Here is a 15,315-nt window from a genome sequence, read left to right on the forward strand (position 1 = left end):
TCACAATTGGACATGCGTATGCTCTTGAGAATAACTTATTACGCCACTAGAACTGACTAATGCTTGGACCTCATGTGGTTGTGCTTCAGGCATTTGTACCAAGTGATTAATTCTTTTACAATAGACATTCCAGTCGGCTACATGGCTGAAGTGCCAGTAAATGATTAGTTAACATATAAGTTGTGAAAAGTGCAGCCACAATTAAAAGTGTTTGATTATCAGAATATATTTGGATCTTGTTAGATAAACTTGGATTTCATTTGTGTCAGTGTCTCCCCAACTTGCTAAATGACAAACATTACAGGATTCTGATTTTAGCTGGCAGTGGGAGAAGCAAGACAACAGTTGCAGGAAAACCAGGCACTTGGGGTTTTGACATACAGTCATAAAATATCTAACCCTCATCCCTGCTTTTACATAACACTGTGCTGTATACAAAGTGAGAAGGTCTAGTTAAATCAGTTATGAAATAGTTGTATTACAAACGAGCATCTTACAGGTTTCCTTTCAACAGCACATTTAAGGCTTTATGACAGCAAATCATTGGACTTTATTGAGAGGCTCCTTTGCTTGATTCTCAACTTTGGCCATGGAGTTCTCTGACGCTACCACTAGATCATCTGCATATCCATCAACTCCATAGGTTTGCTCCTCAACCGAAATATACAAAAAGGAGAAAAGTTCAATTCAGGTATCCCAGGATAAAGCCATATAGGTCAACCATTGTAATCACTTGGTAATACAGTTTACCAATTTACAATTGCCCATAATCAATTCAGCCAACATTCCCTCCCTCTACTACACCCTCTCCACAACTTTAGTCATAGAGGTTGTATCAGAGTACATCAGTTATCAGAAACTTCACAATCATCAGATCACAAAAATTATCAAAGATACCCAATATCAATCGCGTGTTTACCATGTGAGGTGATAACTACAGAAGGATCCAGAAAATTGAAGACATTTTTCACAGTTAATACCTTTGGAACAAAATGTCGTATCATTGCAATTTTGTGCGGGAGCACAGTCCATTGTTTTCTCAACAGATCTTGATGAACATTTTACAACAGATGAGAGTGCAGCAATGAGTGAAGGAAGATCATCGTTTGAGCTACGCAAGGCCATATTGAAGCAGTACTGGAAATACGAAAACATGATGGAGGTACAACGGCAATGATGTAATGTGTATGGAACTAAGCCACCAACGCGTACAACAATTTATTGCATTCACTATAAATTTGGAGCTGACAGTACAGTTCAGAATGAGCATACAGAAAGATCTGGTCAACCAAAAATATCAACAAGTGCAGCTACCAGCACTGCTGTGTTGCAGCATTTTGCTATGGCACCTCAAAACTCTGTGCAGCAGCATGCATGTGAAAGCAGCGTAAGCTGATCAAGTGTACAACGAATTCTGAAGACTACAAAGTGGAAAGTGTACATTCAAGATTGCTGCATGCTACAAACGAGGATGACCCGTATTGAAGGATGGATTACTGTGAGTGGTTTGAAGGCATGGTTACCTTGTCTGATGAGGCACAATTCAAACTGAACGGTACTGTAAATGCCATAACTGCATGTACTGGACTCCTGAAACCCTCATGTTCACGCAGACAAACATTTTAATCTACCAGGTGCTTATTTGTGGTGTGACCTGTCATCATGCGGTTTGATTGGCCCATTCTTCTTTGAAGGTATCATAACTGGTAAGGTGTATCTTCAAATGCAGCAAACATCAATTTTACCTGCTATCCAAAAGGTGTTTGTAAATGAAAGATTTTACCTACAACAAGATGGCGTTCTGCCTGACTACCACAGAGACGTCAGAGCATACTTTGACGAAAATCTAACTTGACAATGGGTAGGTCAAACAGGAGGCGCTAAGTAGCCACCACAGTCTCCACACCTTACACCTTTTGATTTCTACCTATGGAAAACATTGAAAACTGAAGTTTACTAACAGAAGCCAGCTACACTGAATGAGCTACGAAAAACCATTGAAGCATCCTGTGTATCTATCATGCCAGCAACACCGACAGCCGCAGTTCTGTCAACAGTTCAGTGGCATTGATGTTGTTTGACTGCTGATGTGGGTCACTTTAAACACACAAAATAATCTCTATGCTGCACAAGAACTGTAATAATATGTAATTTTGTTCCATTAACATTGACTATCAAAGATTGTCTACATTTTCATTAACCCCTCTGTATTTTAAGCACATGATTTATAATGTCATCCAAAGAAAGTCCCTCCCTGAAACAAAACTGGTACTATCTGAGGTGTCAGTAACTTGTACATCTGTCAGCAGTTGCATAGAAACTTGTCTTGCACCTTAGTGGGCACAATGATTAAGCAAACTGGCCAGTATGTATATGGGTACATGAGATCTCTTTCATTCAGTTTCTTAACTGCAAACTCGTCAGAAGTTTAAATATTGTCTAAATCCTTCTTAGCCTAAGTGATCTGTGGAATGATTTTTCAGTGAATGCTCTCTGGTGGTCCCAGGAACTTCCTAGACTTAAGTTTTGCTAGTACTAAGCAACCTTCACATGCATGTCGGGGGATGTGGCACCATCTAAGGCATAATTTGCTTCGAAGTCTGCTGTTTGAACCTGGTGATCTTCAGCAATTCAGTCTTCACCTGGGAGGAGTTTATTCAGCAAAAGTTCGGCTGTCCACGTCAAAGTCACCTGATATAGTATTCAGCAAGTGGCTCAAACAATAGTCACCAAATGACCAAACAACTGTTTTGGGACTTAATACACCTCGAATGGTTTCCAGTTCTGCTTCTGCCTTCCCCTTAACTGCATTTATGTATTTATTCCCTCTGTGGAAGATATTTCCAGGTACTTTATAGCTGTAATTGATTACAGCAATTGCTTCATGACAGTTTAACAATCTAGTATCAAATAATGGATAATCGAGGGTGGATATTGGCCAGAAAAGAAGGGCAGCATCCATACTCACATGGTCGTTTGACCTATGGGAGAGTAGTACAGAGGTGTTGAAAATGGATTGAACTGATAGATGCAAACTATTCCATCCAATCAAAACCTACTTGCAAAACTTCTAGAACCAATAGGAAGGGATGACTCTAAGAATATACTCCCCTACATATAGTTCCCACAGGGATTGCAAAGACAAGATTACACCAATTACATCATGCACAGAGGCATTTAAGAATAATTCTTCCAGCATTCAATATGTGAATGAAATGGGGAAAAGCCCTAATAACTGGTGCAATGGGCTGTATGCTCTACCATGCACTTCACAGTTAATGACAAAATTGTTTTTAGTAGTTTATGGGCTATGAAATCTATTTGCGTGTTACACTTGAGGTTGTCCTGGATTATGATTTTCAAGAATTTTGCCCAGCTTTCTTTTATACTGTGTTGTTTTCTATGGATAATTTCATGTTTAGAGGAGTATATGATGCAATGAATGTTTGTGGCATGTGCTAGATCAGTAATTGAACCCAGATCTACCTTTTACAAGAAGCTTGCTACTAATTGTGATACCTGAGCTCACCTCATTTAACAACTCTTAGCATGAACTCACTCACCCTCCAAGCAGCAGGTAGAAGCTTTTAGTCCAGCTGTGAGGCAAGCTCAGAGATCATTTCATGCAAAAGGCCGGATATGAGACCCAGTTTGTCCCACAGTTTCAGGTCATCTCACGTGGTTACTGCAGCATATATTTCTCTAAAGTGTAAGAATGTGTAATGCAGTTGAGACCTGGTGCAGTATATGAATACTTTCTTGAAGAGAATTTACTGACCTGTAACCTAATGAGATCAGGATCTTTGTCAGTTGAATCATTGTTTGTTGCTGACTTCACCACAACTATGCTGTTAGTTACTGTTTTGTTTATTGCTGATAATTGCCTCTTTGGCACAAAAGGCTTCCTGGTCACAGGATTTCCTAAAGACTTGCCACGCTTCAGGTTGCTACTCCCATGCTTCTGCTGCAATTTAGGAGAATCTGCAACCAAACAGTACAATCCCTTTACAAATTTTGAAAATGTGACCTTTTTTGATTAGGATACAAATGCCTTTCCTTATGGCTCCGAATTCCAATAAAACACCCTTTTCCAAACTTAAGCCCCTTCTCCTCCCGCTCCCCCCCCCCCCTCTCTCTCTCTCAAACACACACACACACACACACACACACACACACACACACACACACACACACACACATAAATACACACAGAGGGGGGGAGGAAGCCTGGGGGAGGGGGGAGGGGGAGGGGGGAGGGGGAGCGGGACAAACATTAAGTCAATTCTTTTCAATCAACATCTCTTTTTTAACATACGGCAGACTGATATTCTGTCAGCCTCTTGGGGTTTACAGACAGGTTGCAAACTCATATGGGAAAGGATGTTGAAAAGAAGCTGCTACCCAATATCAGAACATGAAGAGAGTTGAGATTTTTGCATTGGAAGTGTGTATCTTTAGACACTGCCTTGATGATGATGATGATGATGATGACACTGCCTTAGAGCCATAATAACATCAAGCAATGCACTTGAAGTCTGCAGCTCGTGGTCTTGCACTAGCATTCTCGCTTCCCGTGCATGGGGTCCCAGGTTCGATTCCCGGCGGGGTCAGGGATTTTCCCTGCCTCGAGATGACTGGGTGTTGTTGTATTGTCTTCATCATCATCATTCATCCCCATTACGCTCGGAGGAAGGCAGTGGCAAACCACCTCCGCTAGGACCTTGCCTAGTCGGCAGTGCGAGTCTCCCGTATCGTTCCCTACGCTCATCGGAGTATGGGACATCATCATCATCATACACTTAAAAATTTACAGTCAGTGGAACTACATTGATAATTTCACATTTTATTACAGCTTGGGGAGAGCTCGTTTCTGGTACAATCTCATGCAGGACAAATTACTTGTTACTACCACAGGAATAAAAGAAAATGTTTAATAAATTACCGAAGTTACATCACTGACGAGATGTAAAAGAGAAGTAAGGCCATTGCTTAGGCATACTAGACCAACGTCCTGCTCCCCCATAAACATAAGGTAACATAAAAATGATGCAAGAAAAGGGGTCACAGAGAACTTACTTTAAAATATTATGTTATGATATGACCTGTGTTTCTCAAGTGTCCGTACAAGTGAGTCACTGGGGGTACGAATTTTGGCTGAAACATGTACATCAGGTTGCTTAAAGTTGGATGTTAACTGTAAATTGTTTTAGAAACTTACTCTTGAGTTTCTCCCCCACCCTCCTGGGTTGCCTCACCAGGAATTGAAGTTGTTATGCTCTCCATGGAGACAGGCTCGTGAATGAGAAAAATTAGAAAATAGTCTCCAAAGTTATGGGATAAGGGAGTGCATCAACTGTGGTCATATGAGACACACATGATCACTCTAAAATTTTACGAATGAGGGTTCATTACTATTTCAGGAAAACAAATTTTATTAACTGAATAAATTATTTATATATTTCTATAGGATAATCTTTGTGTAATGTAAGCACTATCCTGGAACCCAGTACCAGTTGCAGTTGCCTACTTAAGGGCTTCAAAATATTGACTTTCAACATTTTGCATGATTATTGACCAAATTTAAAAGTTTAAAATGCTATCATAATCTACTAATTAAGAGGCATAATTTTACATTAGAAGTTTTAGAAGTTTACCACAAAGGAAAAGTATTACAATTAGAAACTGTTAGTGATTTACAACAAACTCTACACATAACTTAAAACCTTTACAAAACTTTTTCTTACTGACACAACACTCCCCCCCCCAAACCCACACACAAAATTATGAAAGGAAAAAAGTTTATTTCTTACTACTTTTCACTGTTCATGGTGTAAAACTTCAGCATCAGACATGATGTTTTAATTTATTACTTCTTTATTACTGACTCTACCCACAACAGATGTTCCCAAAGCTGTTTCAACTACACTGCAGAAATTTTGTTGGGAGGTCCTTACACATCCTCCGTATAGACCCAATCTCTCCCCATCAGATTTCCGTATTTTTGGAGCCCTGAAGAAAGACATCCATAGTGTCAATTTGCTTCAGACGAAGAAGAGCACACTTGGGTACAATCATGGTTCTGTAAGCATCCATAAACATTTTTCCATGAAAGCATTGACCACCTTGTTTCAAAGTGGAATAAACGTATTAACAATTACGGTGATTACTTTTTTCCATCTGTCTTGTATTTATTTGATTGCCCCTTATAGATAGTTTGAAAAAGCCATACTTGTGCCATCAGCTGTGCAATTATATGTCGTGTGATGGCGCGAAGATGCCTTCCCCCCCCCCCCCCCCCCCCAAATTATCTTACAGTTGAAGACAGTCCCCTACAAAAAGCTCATTTTAGATGAACTAACTCATGAGGTGGGTTTGCAAGTATAATTTATTACACTATGCCAGATAAGCTGTCCGGCCATCGATACTTAGTGGTACTCCTGCAAAGATGGGGTGTGTTGCTAGTATTATTTTAATGAGTCAGTTTACTTTAGATTTGAAATAGGAACTTTTTTATCTTGTGACTAGTAATGTTATGGGTAGACAGTAGTATATGAATAAAAACCTATCTTTCTGTTTATACCTGGTACTATTTACACATCAAGGGAAGAACACAACCCTAAAAAACTAAAACTGAATAAAAATCATTTCAAAATACAGAGACACATCTGTTCTGCTATACTTCCAGCTCATTTACCTGTAAAACTCTGTACTTGTATACAATTGGTGTTAGAAGACTAATGAAACTAAGGACTACAGAAGTACAAGCCAACTCATAAACGGTGTATTATTTGGCAAGGAGATAACCATTTACCTGAAACAACCTATGTTAACACATGGAATACTTACAGTCACACATCCCAAAAAAGAAGTTGCCATGTTTTATGTTCTCATTATAAGGAAATGAATTTTGGTTGCTGCTTGACAATATTACAGACAATAATAATGGCGCACACTTAATTTGCTAAGCACAGCTCTCAGGTGATATACCTTGATCAAAATAACAAAGTGATTGATAGTTGAGCACAAAAGGGCAAAGTTGTCAGTTCTCATTTCTATGTGCAGGCAATATGGCTGTGGCAGCAACAACTGCATTTCCATTCCAGATACATTCACACCCTGCTCTTTTATATTCAATATTAGGGTTGTTTAGCAGGGTTATAATGGTCTTACCACTTTTATTCACACTTTTGCAACTAGTTTAGGACTTTCTATTGCATGAAATAGCACACCACACAGAGAAACAATGAAAATGAATTGCAGGTACTTAACTATGTTACCAGCTGTCTGCAGCAACTGGTAAATAGGATAGCTGAATAGTACGACAACTATGACCAGAACAGATGGCATGACCAATCTCATTCTCTTACTGGTTATTACTATGATACCTGTCAGTCACTTAGTTATTCCAATCTAGGTATAATTCAACTGTCGGCAACATCCTTTGTAAAAGAATCGCTGTGAGTATGAAGGCTCAAGACAGATGGGATACTTAAAATATTTTATGTTGAAAAAGAATTTGTAGTGGACAAAGTGCGTTGGTGTTCGTACCGAGGTGATCGTTCTTTGTCCAGATGTTACGGACAAGTGCAGTTTGTTATTGAACACAAAACTTTGGATTCAGTGTGGACCCACTGCATCATTCACAGAGAAGCTCTCACATCAAAATATTTCAGTTCTCCACTGGTACATCCTAGTAAATATAGCAAACTACGTGAAACTCGACCAGTAAAGCTATGTTTTAAAACATGGAATTGTGTGAGGTTTTAGGAGTTGAATATACACTTTGTTATACTACTGCTCTCTTTGGCCATCTTCTGTCTTGTACATTCCAATTACAGCAGAAATGTAAACATTTTTCTCGAAAACAAACACTTGGTTGACAAATATTTTGATGAAACAGATGTTTTGACTAAATTGGCAAATTTATGTGATATCTAGGAGTCACAGTCGCCCAGGAGGAAGAAGTAGTAGCAGCAGAAGCAGCAGCGCAGTTGTTGGTGTTTGTACAGAGTGTTTGGTTTAACATTTTCTCACTTGAGCTTCTGTCAAGAAATGAATAATATCCAACTGTTTGCCTATGTTGGTTAATGTCTGAATACATTTTCTCGGTACTTTTAACAGGAAATTGCTGAAGCATTTATAACCAAGTCTCTGAATTTGCCGCCCTCCAGGAGAGCTGCCACACTCAAATAATACTCAGTACAGAAGACCTGGATAAAACCCAAAGTAGAAAGCCCCAAGATATATAATGAGGCATAGAAAGTATATTGAAAAGACAGGTTAGACGCCACTGGTGGGGGAGTGTTCACTGTAATTGACAAACACTGTGTCTATGGAGGTCGAAATTGAGTTTGGTTGTGAAGTTATCTGGACAGGAGTAAATTGCCTGATGACCTTGAGTTAGTCAATGGATCTTTTTTAGAGGCCATCTGATTCCGCCATAAAAGTTGTAGAATCATTCAAAGAAAGTCTACACTCAGTAACATGGAACTACTCCAGTCATGTTAAATTAGCTGGAGGCAACCTTAACATACCGAGTACAGATTGGGACGTTTATGGATTCATTGCAGGTGGTATGTAAAAACACTCTCATGAACTAGTTCTGAACATATTTCCCAAAACTGTTTTGAGCAGCTAGTTCAACAACCTACATTCAAAAGAAATATTTTACACCTCATAGCTATAAACAGGTCTGATCTTATCAACAGAGTCAGTAGAGAGACAAGAATTAGTGATTATGTCATCGTAGTGATGATGGTTACTAAAGTCAACAAATCTATTAAGATGGCTAGTAGAGGTTTCATGCTGGACAGAGCAGATAAGCAGTTGTTACCATACTGAATGAATAGATATCATTTAGTTCCAACATGTTAGAGGAATTATGGGCTAAGTTTGAACTAATTGTAAATCGCACTCTGCAGAAGTATGTGTGAAGTGAAATGAAAACATCATATGGCATTGATGGCCTGGAGTCCCAAGAAGGGTAAGTTCAGCTGCCGAGTTGCAAATCTCTTTCTAATGTTAATGCACTGGGTGACTTGCATGATCATGATAATGAAATGATGATAAGGATAACACAATACCCAGTCCCTGAGAGGAGAAAATCTCCATCCCGGCCGTGAATTGAACCCAGGTACGGTCATGGGAGTCGATGCACTAACCACTCAGCAAAGGGGGTGGACAAGTGCCAAGTAAATGGATTAAGGATGAAAAAGATCCACCATGGTTTAATACTCAGAAAATGTTGAGGAAACAGAGATTATTGTACTCTGGGATCAAAACAGAATGCAAAAATATCAACAGGCAAAAGTTAGTAGAAATTCATGCATCTATAAAAAGATCAATGCCCAAAGCATTCAATGACTTCCACCATCATACTGTAGTAGCAAAAGATCTTGCCAAGAACCAGAGAAAAGTCCAGTCCTACATAAAACCGGTAATCAGGTTGAAGGCTACTATTCAGGCACTTCTTGACAAGTCAATGTATTAATAGAAGACAGCAAAAGGAAAATTGAGGTTCTAGCTTAACCATTGCACAGACTTCCATATGGAGGGCATACAAACAGGCATCCTTGGCACTGATAAGCAACTGAAAGAATTGAAAAAATAAGTTGCCAAGTCCAAATGGAATCTCTATTCCAGTTCAACATTAGCTTCTTATTTAGCCTGTATTTCTCATAAATCTCTCACCCAGTGAAAAGTTCCACACATGTGAAAAAAGAAAAAAGAAAAACCACAAGTGATTCCTGTACATAAGAAGGGTAAAGCAAAGGACACACAAAACGACAGACCAATGTCTTTAACATTAGTTTGCAAAGAATTCTTGAGCATATTATAAGTCTGAATACAAGAAATCTCCTTGAAATAGAAAAGCTTCTCTCCATACATCATCAAAGTTTCAGAAAGTATTACTTGTGTACAACTTACCTTGCCTTTTTTTCTTACGATAGCCTGTGAACCATGGCTGAAGGAAATATGCAGATTCTATATTCCAAGACAAGGGTATTGTCAGAAATGCCCCACAGAGGTATAGCAGGATCACTGTAGTTCTCTGTATACGTTAATTATCTGACAGATAGGGTGAGCAGCAATCTGTGAATGTTTGCTGATGATGCTGTAGCGTACAGGAAATTATCATCATTGAGTGACTGTAGGAGGATACAGACTCAAACAATGGAAAGTCCAGGATGGGATAGCAACAATATTATGAAAAGGATAGATTGCTACTCACTTTTGGAAATGTCCCCCTTCATAAACAGAATATTTCTGAAAAAGGACTTTTGAGTCCGAAAGCTTAAATGTTTATCAGTCTTTTTAATGTGCTGGAAATATTTCCACTGAAGGACCTTTTTGTCTGAAAGCTTAACTGTTTATTAATCTTTTCACTGTGCCTGTCTGCAGCTTGATGCCTTCTTTATATGGTGAGCAGCAATCTACACTTAATAGTACTGTTGTAGATGGATACAGGATGGCTTACACAGAATTTCTATTTGGTGTGATGAAAGGTAAATAAGTAGAAAAAACGATCATGTAATGTTCAAATACAATATTAAAGGTATGCTGCTTGAGTCACATCGATTAAATATCCACATGTAGCATTATAATGTGATATGGAATGGAATGAGCACATAAGGTCAGAAGCAGGGAATGTGAATGGTCCACTTCGATTAAGTGCGAGAATTCTAGAAAACTGTACCTCATCCACAAAGGAGACTGCATACAGAACACGAGTGGAGTACTGCTGGAGTGTTGTTATCCCCACCAGTTCAGATTAAAGAAAGACATCAAAACAATTCAGAGGCAGGGTGTTACATTTCCTCTGAAAGGTTCATTCAACATGCGAGTATTACAGTAATGCAGAAATGCTCCATGAACTCAAATGGTAATCCCTGGAGGGAAGGCTACGTTCTCTTGACAAAGCACTTGAGAAAATTTAGAAAACTGGAATTTGCAGCTGACTGCAGAACAATTCTACTGTGACCAATGTACATTTCATGTAATGGCCATGAAGACAAGGCAAAAGAAATTAGGGCTCATACACAAACATGAGAAGAGTTTTTAGTCCCTCGTTTCATTTGCGAGTGGAACAGAATGGGGAATGACTAGTTTTGGTACAAGGTTTCCTCCACCCCACACCACATAGTGGCTTGCAGAGTAGGTATGTAAATGTAAGATATCTTTGAAAAGTTAGATACACTGAATCTCTCCCTTCAATGATGCACCAAATACATTTTAAATTAAATGAAAAAAACCTCAGTTTTCAAAAAAAGATTAAAACTGTGGCAAAGAAAAAGTAATGAAGATTGAATTGATGGGTTTTTCTTCTTTGTTGCAGCAATCTGCAAACACCAATGAATTTGACTTGTCTTGCAATATAAATACTGTTTTTGAAAATCACCTGTCATTTTCATTAATTTTTCTTTGCCACAATTTTAATCTTTGTCTGAAAACTGTATTTTCTCGTTTAGTTTTAAAATGCGCTTGGTGCACCCTTGAAAGGAGAGACCCAACATATCTGACTTATCAAAAATATCTACACTTACATAAATATTCTGCAAGCCACCACACAGTGTGTGGCAGAGGGGACCTTGTACCACTACTAGTCACTACCTTTCATGTTACATTTTCAAATGGAGTGAGGGAAAAACAACTGTTTGTATATGAGCCCTAATTTCTTTTGCCTTACCTTTGCAGTCATTATGCAAAATGTACATTGGCAGAAGCAGAATTGTTCTGCAGTCAGCTGCAAATGCCATTTCTTTAAATTTTCTCAATAGTATTTTGCTTACAGAAAACCATCTTCCATTAAATGGTTACAAAAAGAATTTTGAGAAGAAAATATCAAGCAGAAGTAAAGCTGTGAGGATGAGTTGTGAATCGTGCTTGGGGAGCTCAGTCGGTATAACACTTACCTGTGAAAGGCAAAGGTCCCAAATTCAAGTCTCGGTCCGGCATTCAGTTTTAATCTACCAGGAAGTGTCATATCAGTGCACACTCTGTTGCAGACTGAAAATTTCATTCTGAAATATCAATAAATCTGCATGGATTTATGACCTACCAAATGCCAAGGTTCCAAAGAATTTACTTCCTTAGAAGAAGAAAATCTGACTGAATAGTCTCATAACAGTACACTGAAGACAAAATTTGACAGCACAAGGGTCTTCACAGTTTTTAATCATTACAAGATTAATATCCACTGCCCAGTAGTAAAGCTCAATGAACATTAATTCCATCTGCAATTTCCTGTCTGTGCAAAGCTCAGTTTTCAGCAGTCACTGTAATAAAGAATAAATAATGTCCAAATTAATATGGAACAGGAAATGAGAATAGCTCTATCTGGTTTGATTCAAAGATTTAACACAGGATGTTCTATGGAGCAAGTCTGACTCACTGAGAAGAGTTGCCATCTTCCTCTCCGCTTCATTCATACAACTGACATCTGTCTGTCTGTCTGTCTGTATGCAACATCATTCAAAACATTGAAAATCTCCTTATTGTAGTCCACATGCGGGACTGGGACTGTAGTGTTGTTCTTGTTGGCTGGCAGAACTACACTTTCTTTGTCGTCCCACAGATATCCCAACGTTACTCTTTCACCCTTCGATACATAAGATCTTAGCATTGGTGCCTCGGTAAGTGCTCTCTACAGATTCCACTGCAAATGTCTTCTGCTGCTTCCTGCTCCATGGGGCAGATGTAATTCGCTACTAGTGGCATTTTAGAGTGGGAATGAAATTTAGCTCTTTAGTAAGGAACTTCACTGCATCCTCGGCAAGCTGCAATGAACATCAGCAACATACTGACTTAAAACAACCAAGCGAAACAGCTTTCACCAAACACAGCCTTGAATATAACCATGAAATGAAATTCAATGAGAGCAGTAGCATGGTGCAAACGCCAAGTTTCTGTGACAGCATAATTAAGGAGTCTATCAAAATAGAGATGTTTTTTTGTTGGTTACTTTGCTTTAGGGCACAAAAAACAATTGGGGTCATACGCGCCCAAGTCAAAACTATAGAACATGAAGACTTACTTTGTGTTCTGCCTTATGGCAGGTCTTGTCATGGGGGAAGCCTCGTCACAGAGGTCCACCGCATGAGTCTCTAGGGAAGTGATTCCAGTGGTGGTTTCCCATCGCCTTCCACTGATGATGATGAAATGATAATGAGGGCAACACAACACCCAGTCCCCGAGCGGAGAAAGTCTCCGACCCAGCTGGGAATCAAACCCGGGCCCCTTGGCATGACAGACCGCCGCACTGACCGCTCAGATATTGGGGCGGACAACACAAAGACAGAGAGGAGTTAGAAAACGGCTAAACGTCAGTCCCAATTGACATAATAGAAGACAGCTAAAAACAGGCACATGGAAAAAGGGCTAAAAAAGACACCATATAGAAACAGAGCTCAAAAACTAAAAATTAAAGAGCCTTTGCCATACTGCTTTACCGGATAAAAAGTATCACATGGTCAACAGCCCTCACGTCATTTGCTAAAACGGCCCATACCTCAGACGCCAAACCCAAGCGGGAACGTAAATGGTTAAAAAAATCAGCATTCCATCTGGAAGTGGCAGACAGTTAAAACTCGGGCATAATGTGTACAAAGTAGTGGGGTAGCACCACTTATCAAACGACAATGGCTAAAAAAGGCAGTGCCCAATAGGCAGCCTAGTTAAAATGATCTCCCGGCAGGAGGCTGAGAGGCTTGATGAGCCAGAGCTTATCCCCGTGAAGGGAGGACCATTGGCGATACCAAAGAGACACCACCTCCTGACAAACAGGGAATATAGGAACACACGGGCCGAAGTAAGAGGACTGCAGCCTTGGCAGCTGTGCATCAGCAGCCTCATTTCCTGGCAACCGACATGACCAGGACTACTTACTTAACTTTACGCGATCAGGCCCAATGGACCACGCGCTGCTTTGAGGTTTCCTTCACTTCAGCCTGTCTTTGGCTCCTTTCTGCCAGCCTTCCAGCAGTCCCACTCTCTGAAGGTCTTTGAATACACAGTCACTCCATCAAGTTCTAGGTCTTCCTATGAGCCTTCTGCCAGTTGGCTTGGTGTTGAGTATAGTTTTCAGCCATCGGTTGTCCTGCATTCGAGCACTGGAGTCGTCATGTCTTCATTATAGCCACGATGTGCGGCTCTTTGTACATATCACACAACTTTTGTATTGTGACGAATCTTCCATTTTTCACTCTCATTATCGTAAACTGGTCTATAAATCTTCCGAAGGACTTTCCTTTCAAATATCATCAGTCTGTTCAGATCTTGCTTGGTTGTACTCCAGGTGGCATATCCATATAGTACTACTGGCTGTAGGAGTGTTTAGTAGACGTTTATTTTGAAATGTCTTGACAAACTTCTGGTTTTGAGGCCATGGTAACAGGAATGACCTGCCTGTAGTCTTGCCTGCATTTCCTTTTAACTGGATGGTTCATCTCTGAACACTTGAACTCCCTGACTTGATGATAAGAACCTCCAGTTGTCTGTAAGGGTGGAAGTGGTTCTTGAGTTTCATTATGTCTACGGTGTAGAACCATGTATTCCGTCTTGTCACAATTGATTTTAAGTCCAATTTTTCTCGCTGTTGTTTCCAGAAACCCACTGAAACACCGAGCAAGGTGGCGCAGTGGTTAGCACACTGGACTCGCATTCAGAAGGACGACGGTTCAATCCCGCGTCCGGCCATCCTGATTTAGGTTTTCCGTGATTTCCCTAAATCGCTCCAGGCAAATGCCAGGATGGTTCCTTTGAAAGGGCACGGCCGACTTCCTTCCCCATCCTTCCTAATCCTATGAGACCGATAACCTCGCTGTTTGGTCTCTTTCCCCCAAACAACCAACCAACCAACCCACTGAAACATCACACTGGCTCCACAACAAGTGAGCAAGTGACAGTTTTCCTGGACCCGTTTCACTAAGGGATGGGCAGTGTACAGTACACATAGACTTTGAAGGGCACTGAGTGAGTCTGAGCAGAGTACACAATTGAAACGGCTGTGTCGCCAGATGTAGTCCTTGGCCTGATATAGGGCACAGAGCTCGGCTGTAAATACTGAGCAGTGTGTCGGAAGCCAAGACACGGGTGCCAATGACAAAGGCACACCTGACCCCACAGTCAGTCTGAGAGCCACCAGTGTATACAAATGTACTTTCATGAAGTTCAATGCGAAGGTTGTGAAAAGGAATCATCGAAGCAGGAGGCATAGGATGTGTGGCCACGCATGGCAGACAAACAGCATGCATAGCTGCTGAGGAGAAAGTCATGGCGGTAGGACAGTGGAAGTTCAGCAGCTTCAGCATACAGACT

The 15,315-nt window shown here is 40.2% G+C and overlaps 1 protein-coding gene across 2 annotated transcripts in view; it reads right to left on the bottom strand.

Annotated features, from left to right (window-relative positions):
* LOC126473711 (BLOC-1-related complex subunit 5) overlaps positions 1–15,315 on the bottom strand; it is a 77,145-nt gene that overhangs the window by 12,921 nt on the left and 48,909 nt on the right. For both annotated transcript variants that reach the window (XM_050100953.1, XM_050100954.1), the window contains exon 3: positions 3,779–3,981. In XM_050100953.1, coding sequence (XP_049956910.1) covers positions 3,779–3,981 — 203 coding nt within the window. The remainder of the gene's footprint in view (positions 1–3,778; positions 3,982–15,315) is intronic.

The sequence above is a fragment of the Schistocerca serialis genome, chromosome 4, assembly GCF_023864345.2.
Source record: "Schistocerca serialis cubense isolate TAMUIC-IGC-003099 chromosome 4, iqSchSeri2.2, whole genome shotgun sequence".
NCBI classification, from domain to species: Eukaryota; Metazoa; Arthropoda; class Insecta; order Orthoptera; family Acrididae; genus Schistocerca; species Schistocerca serialis.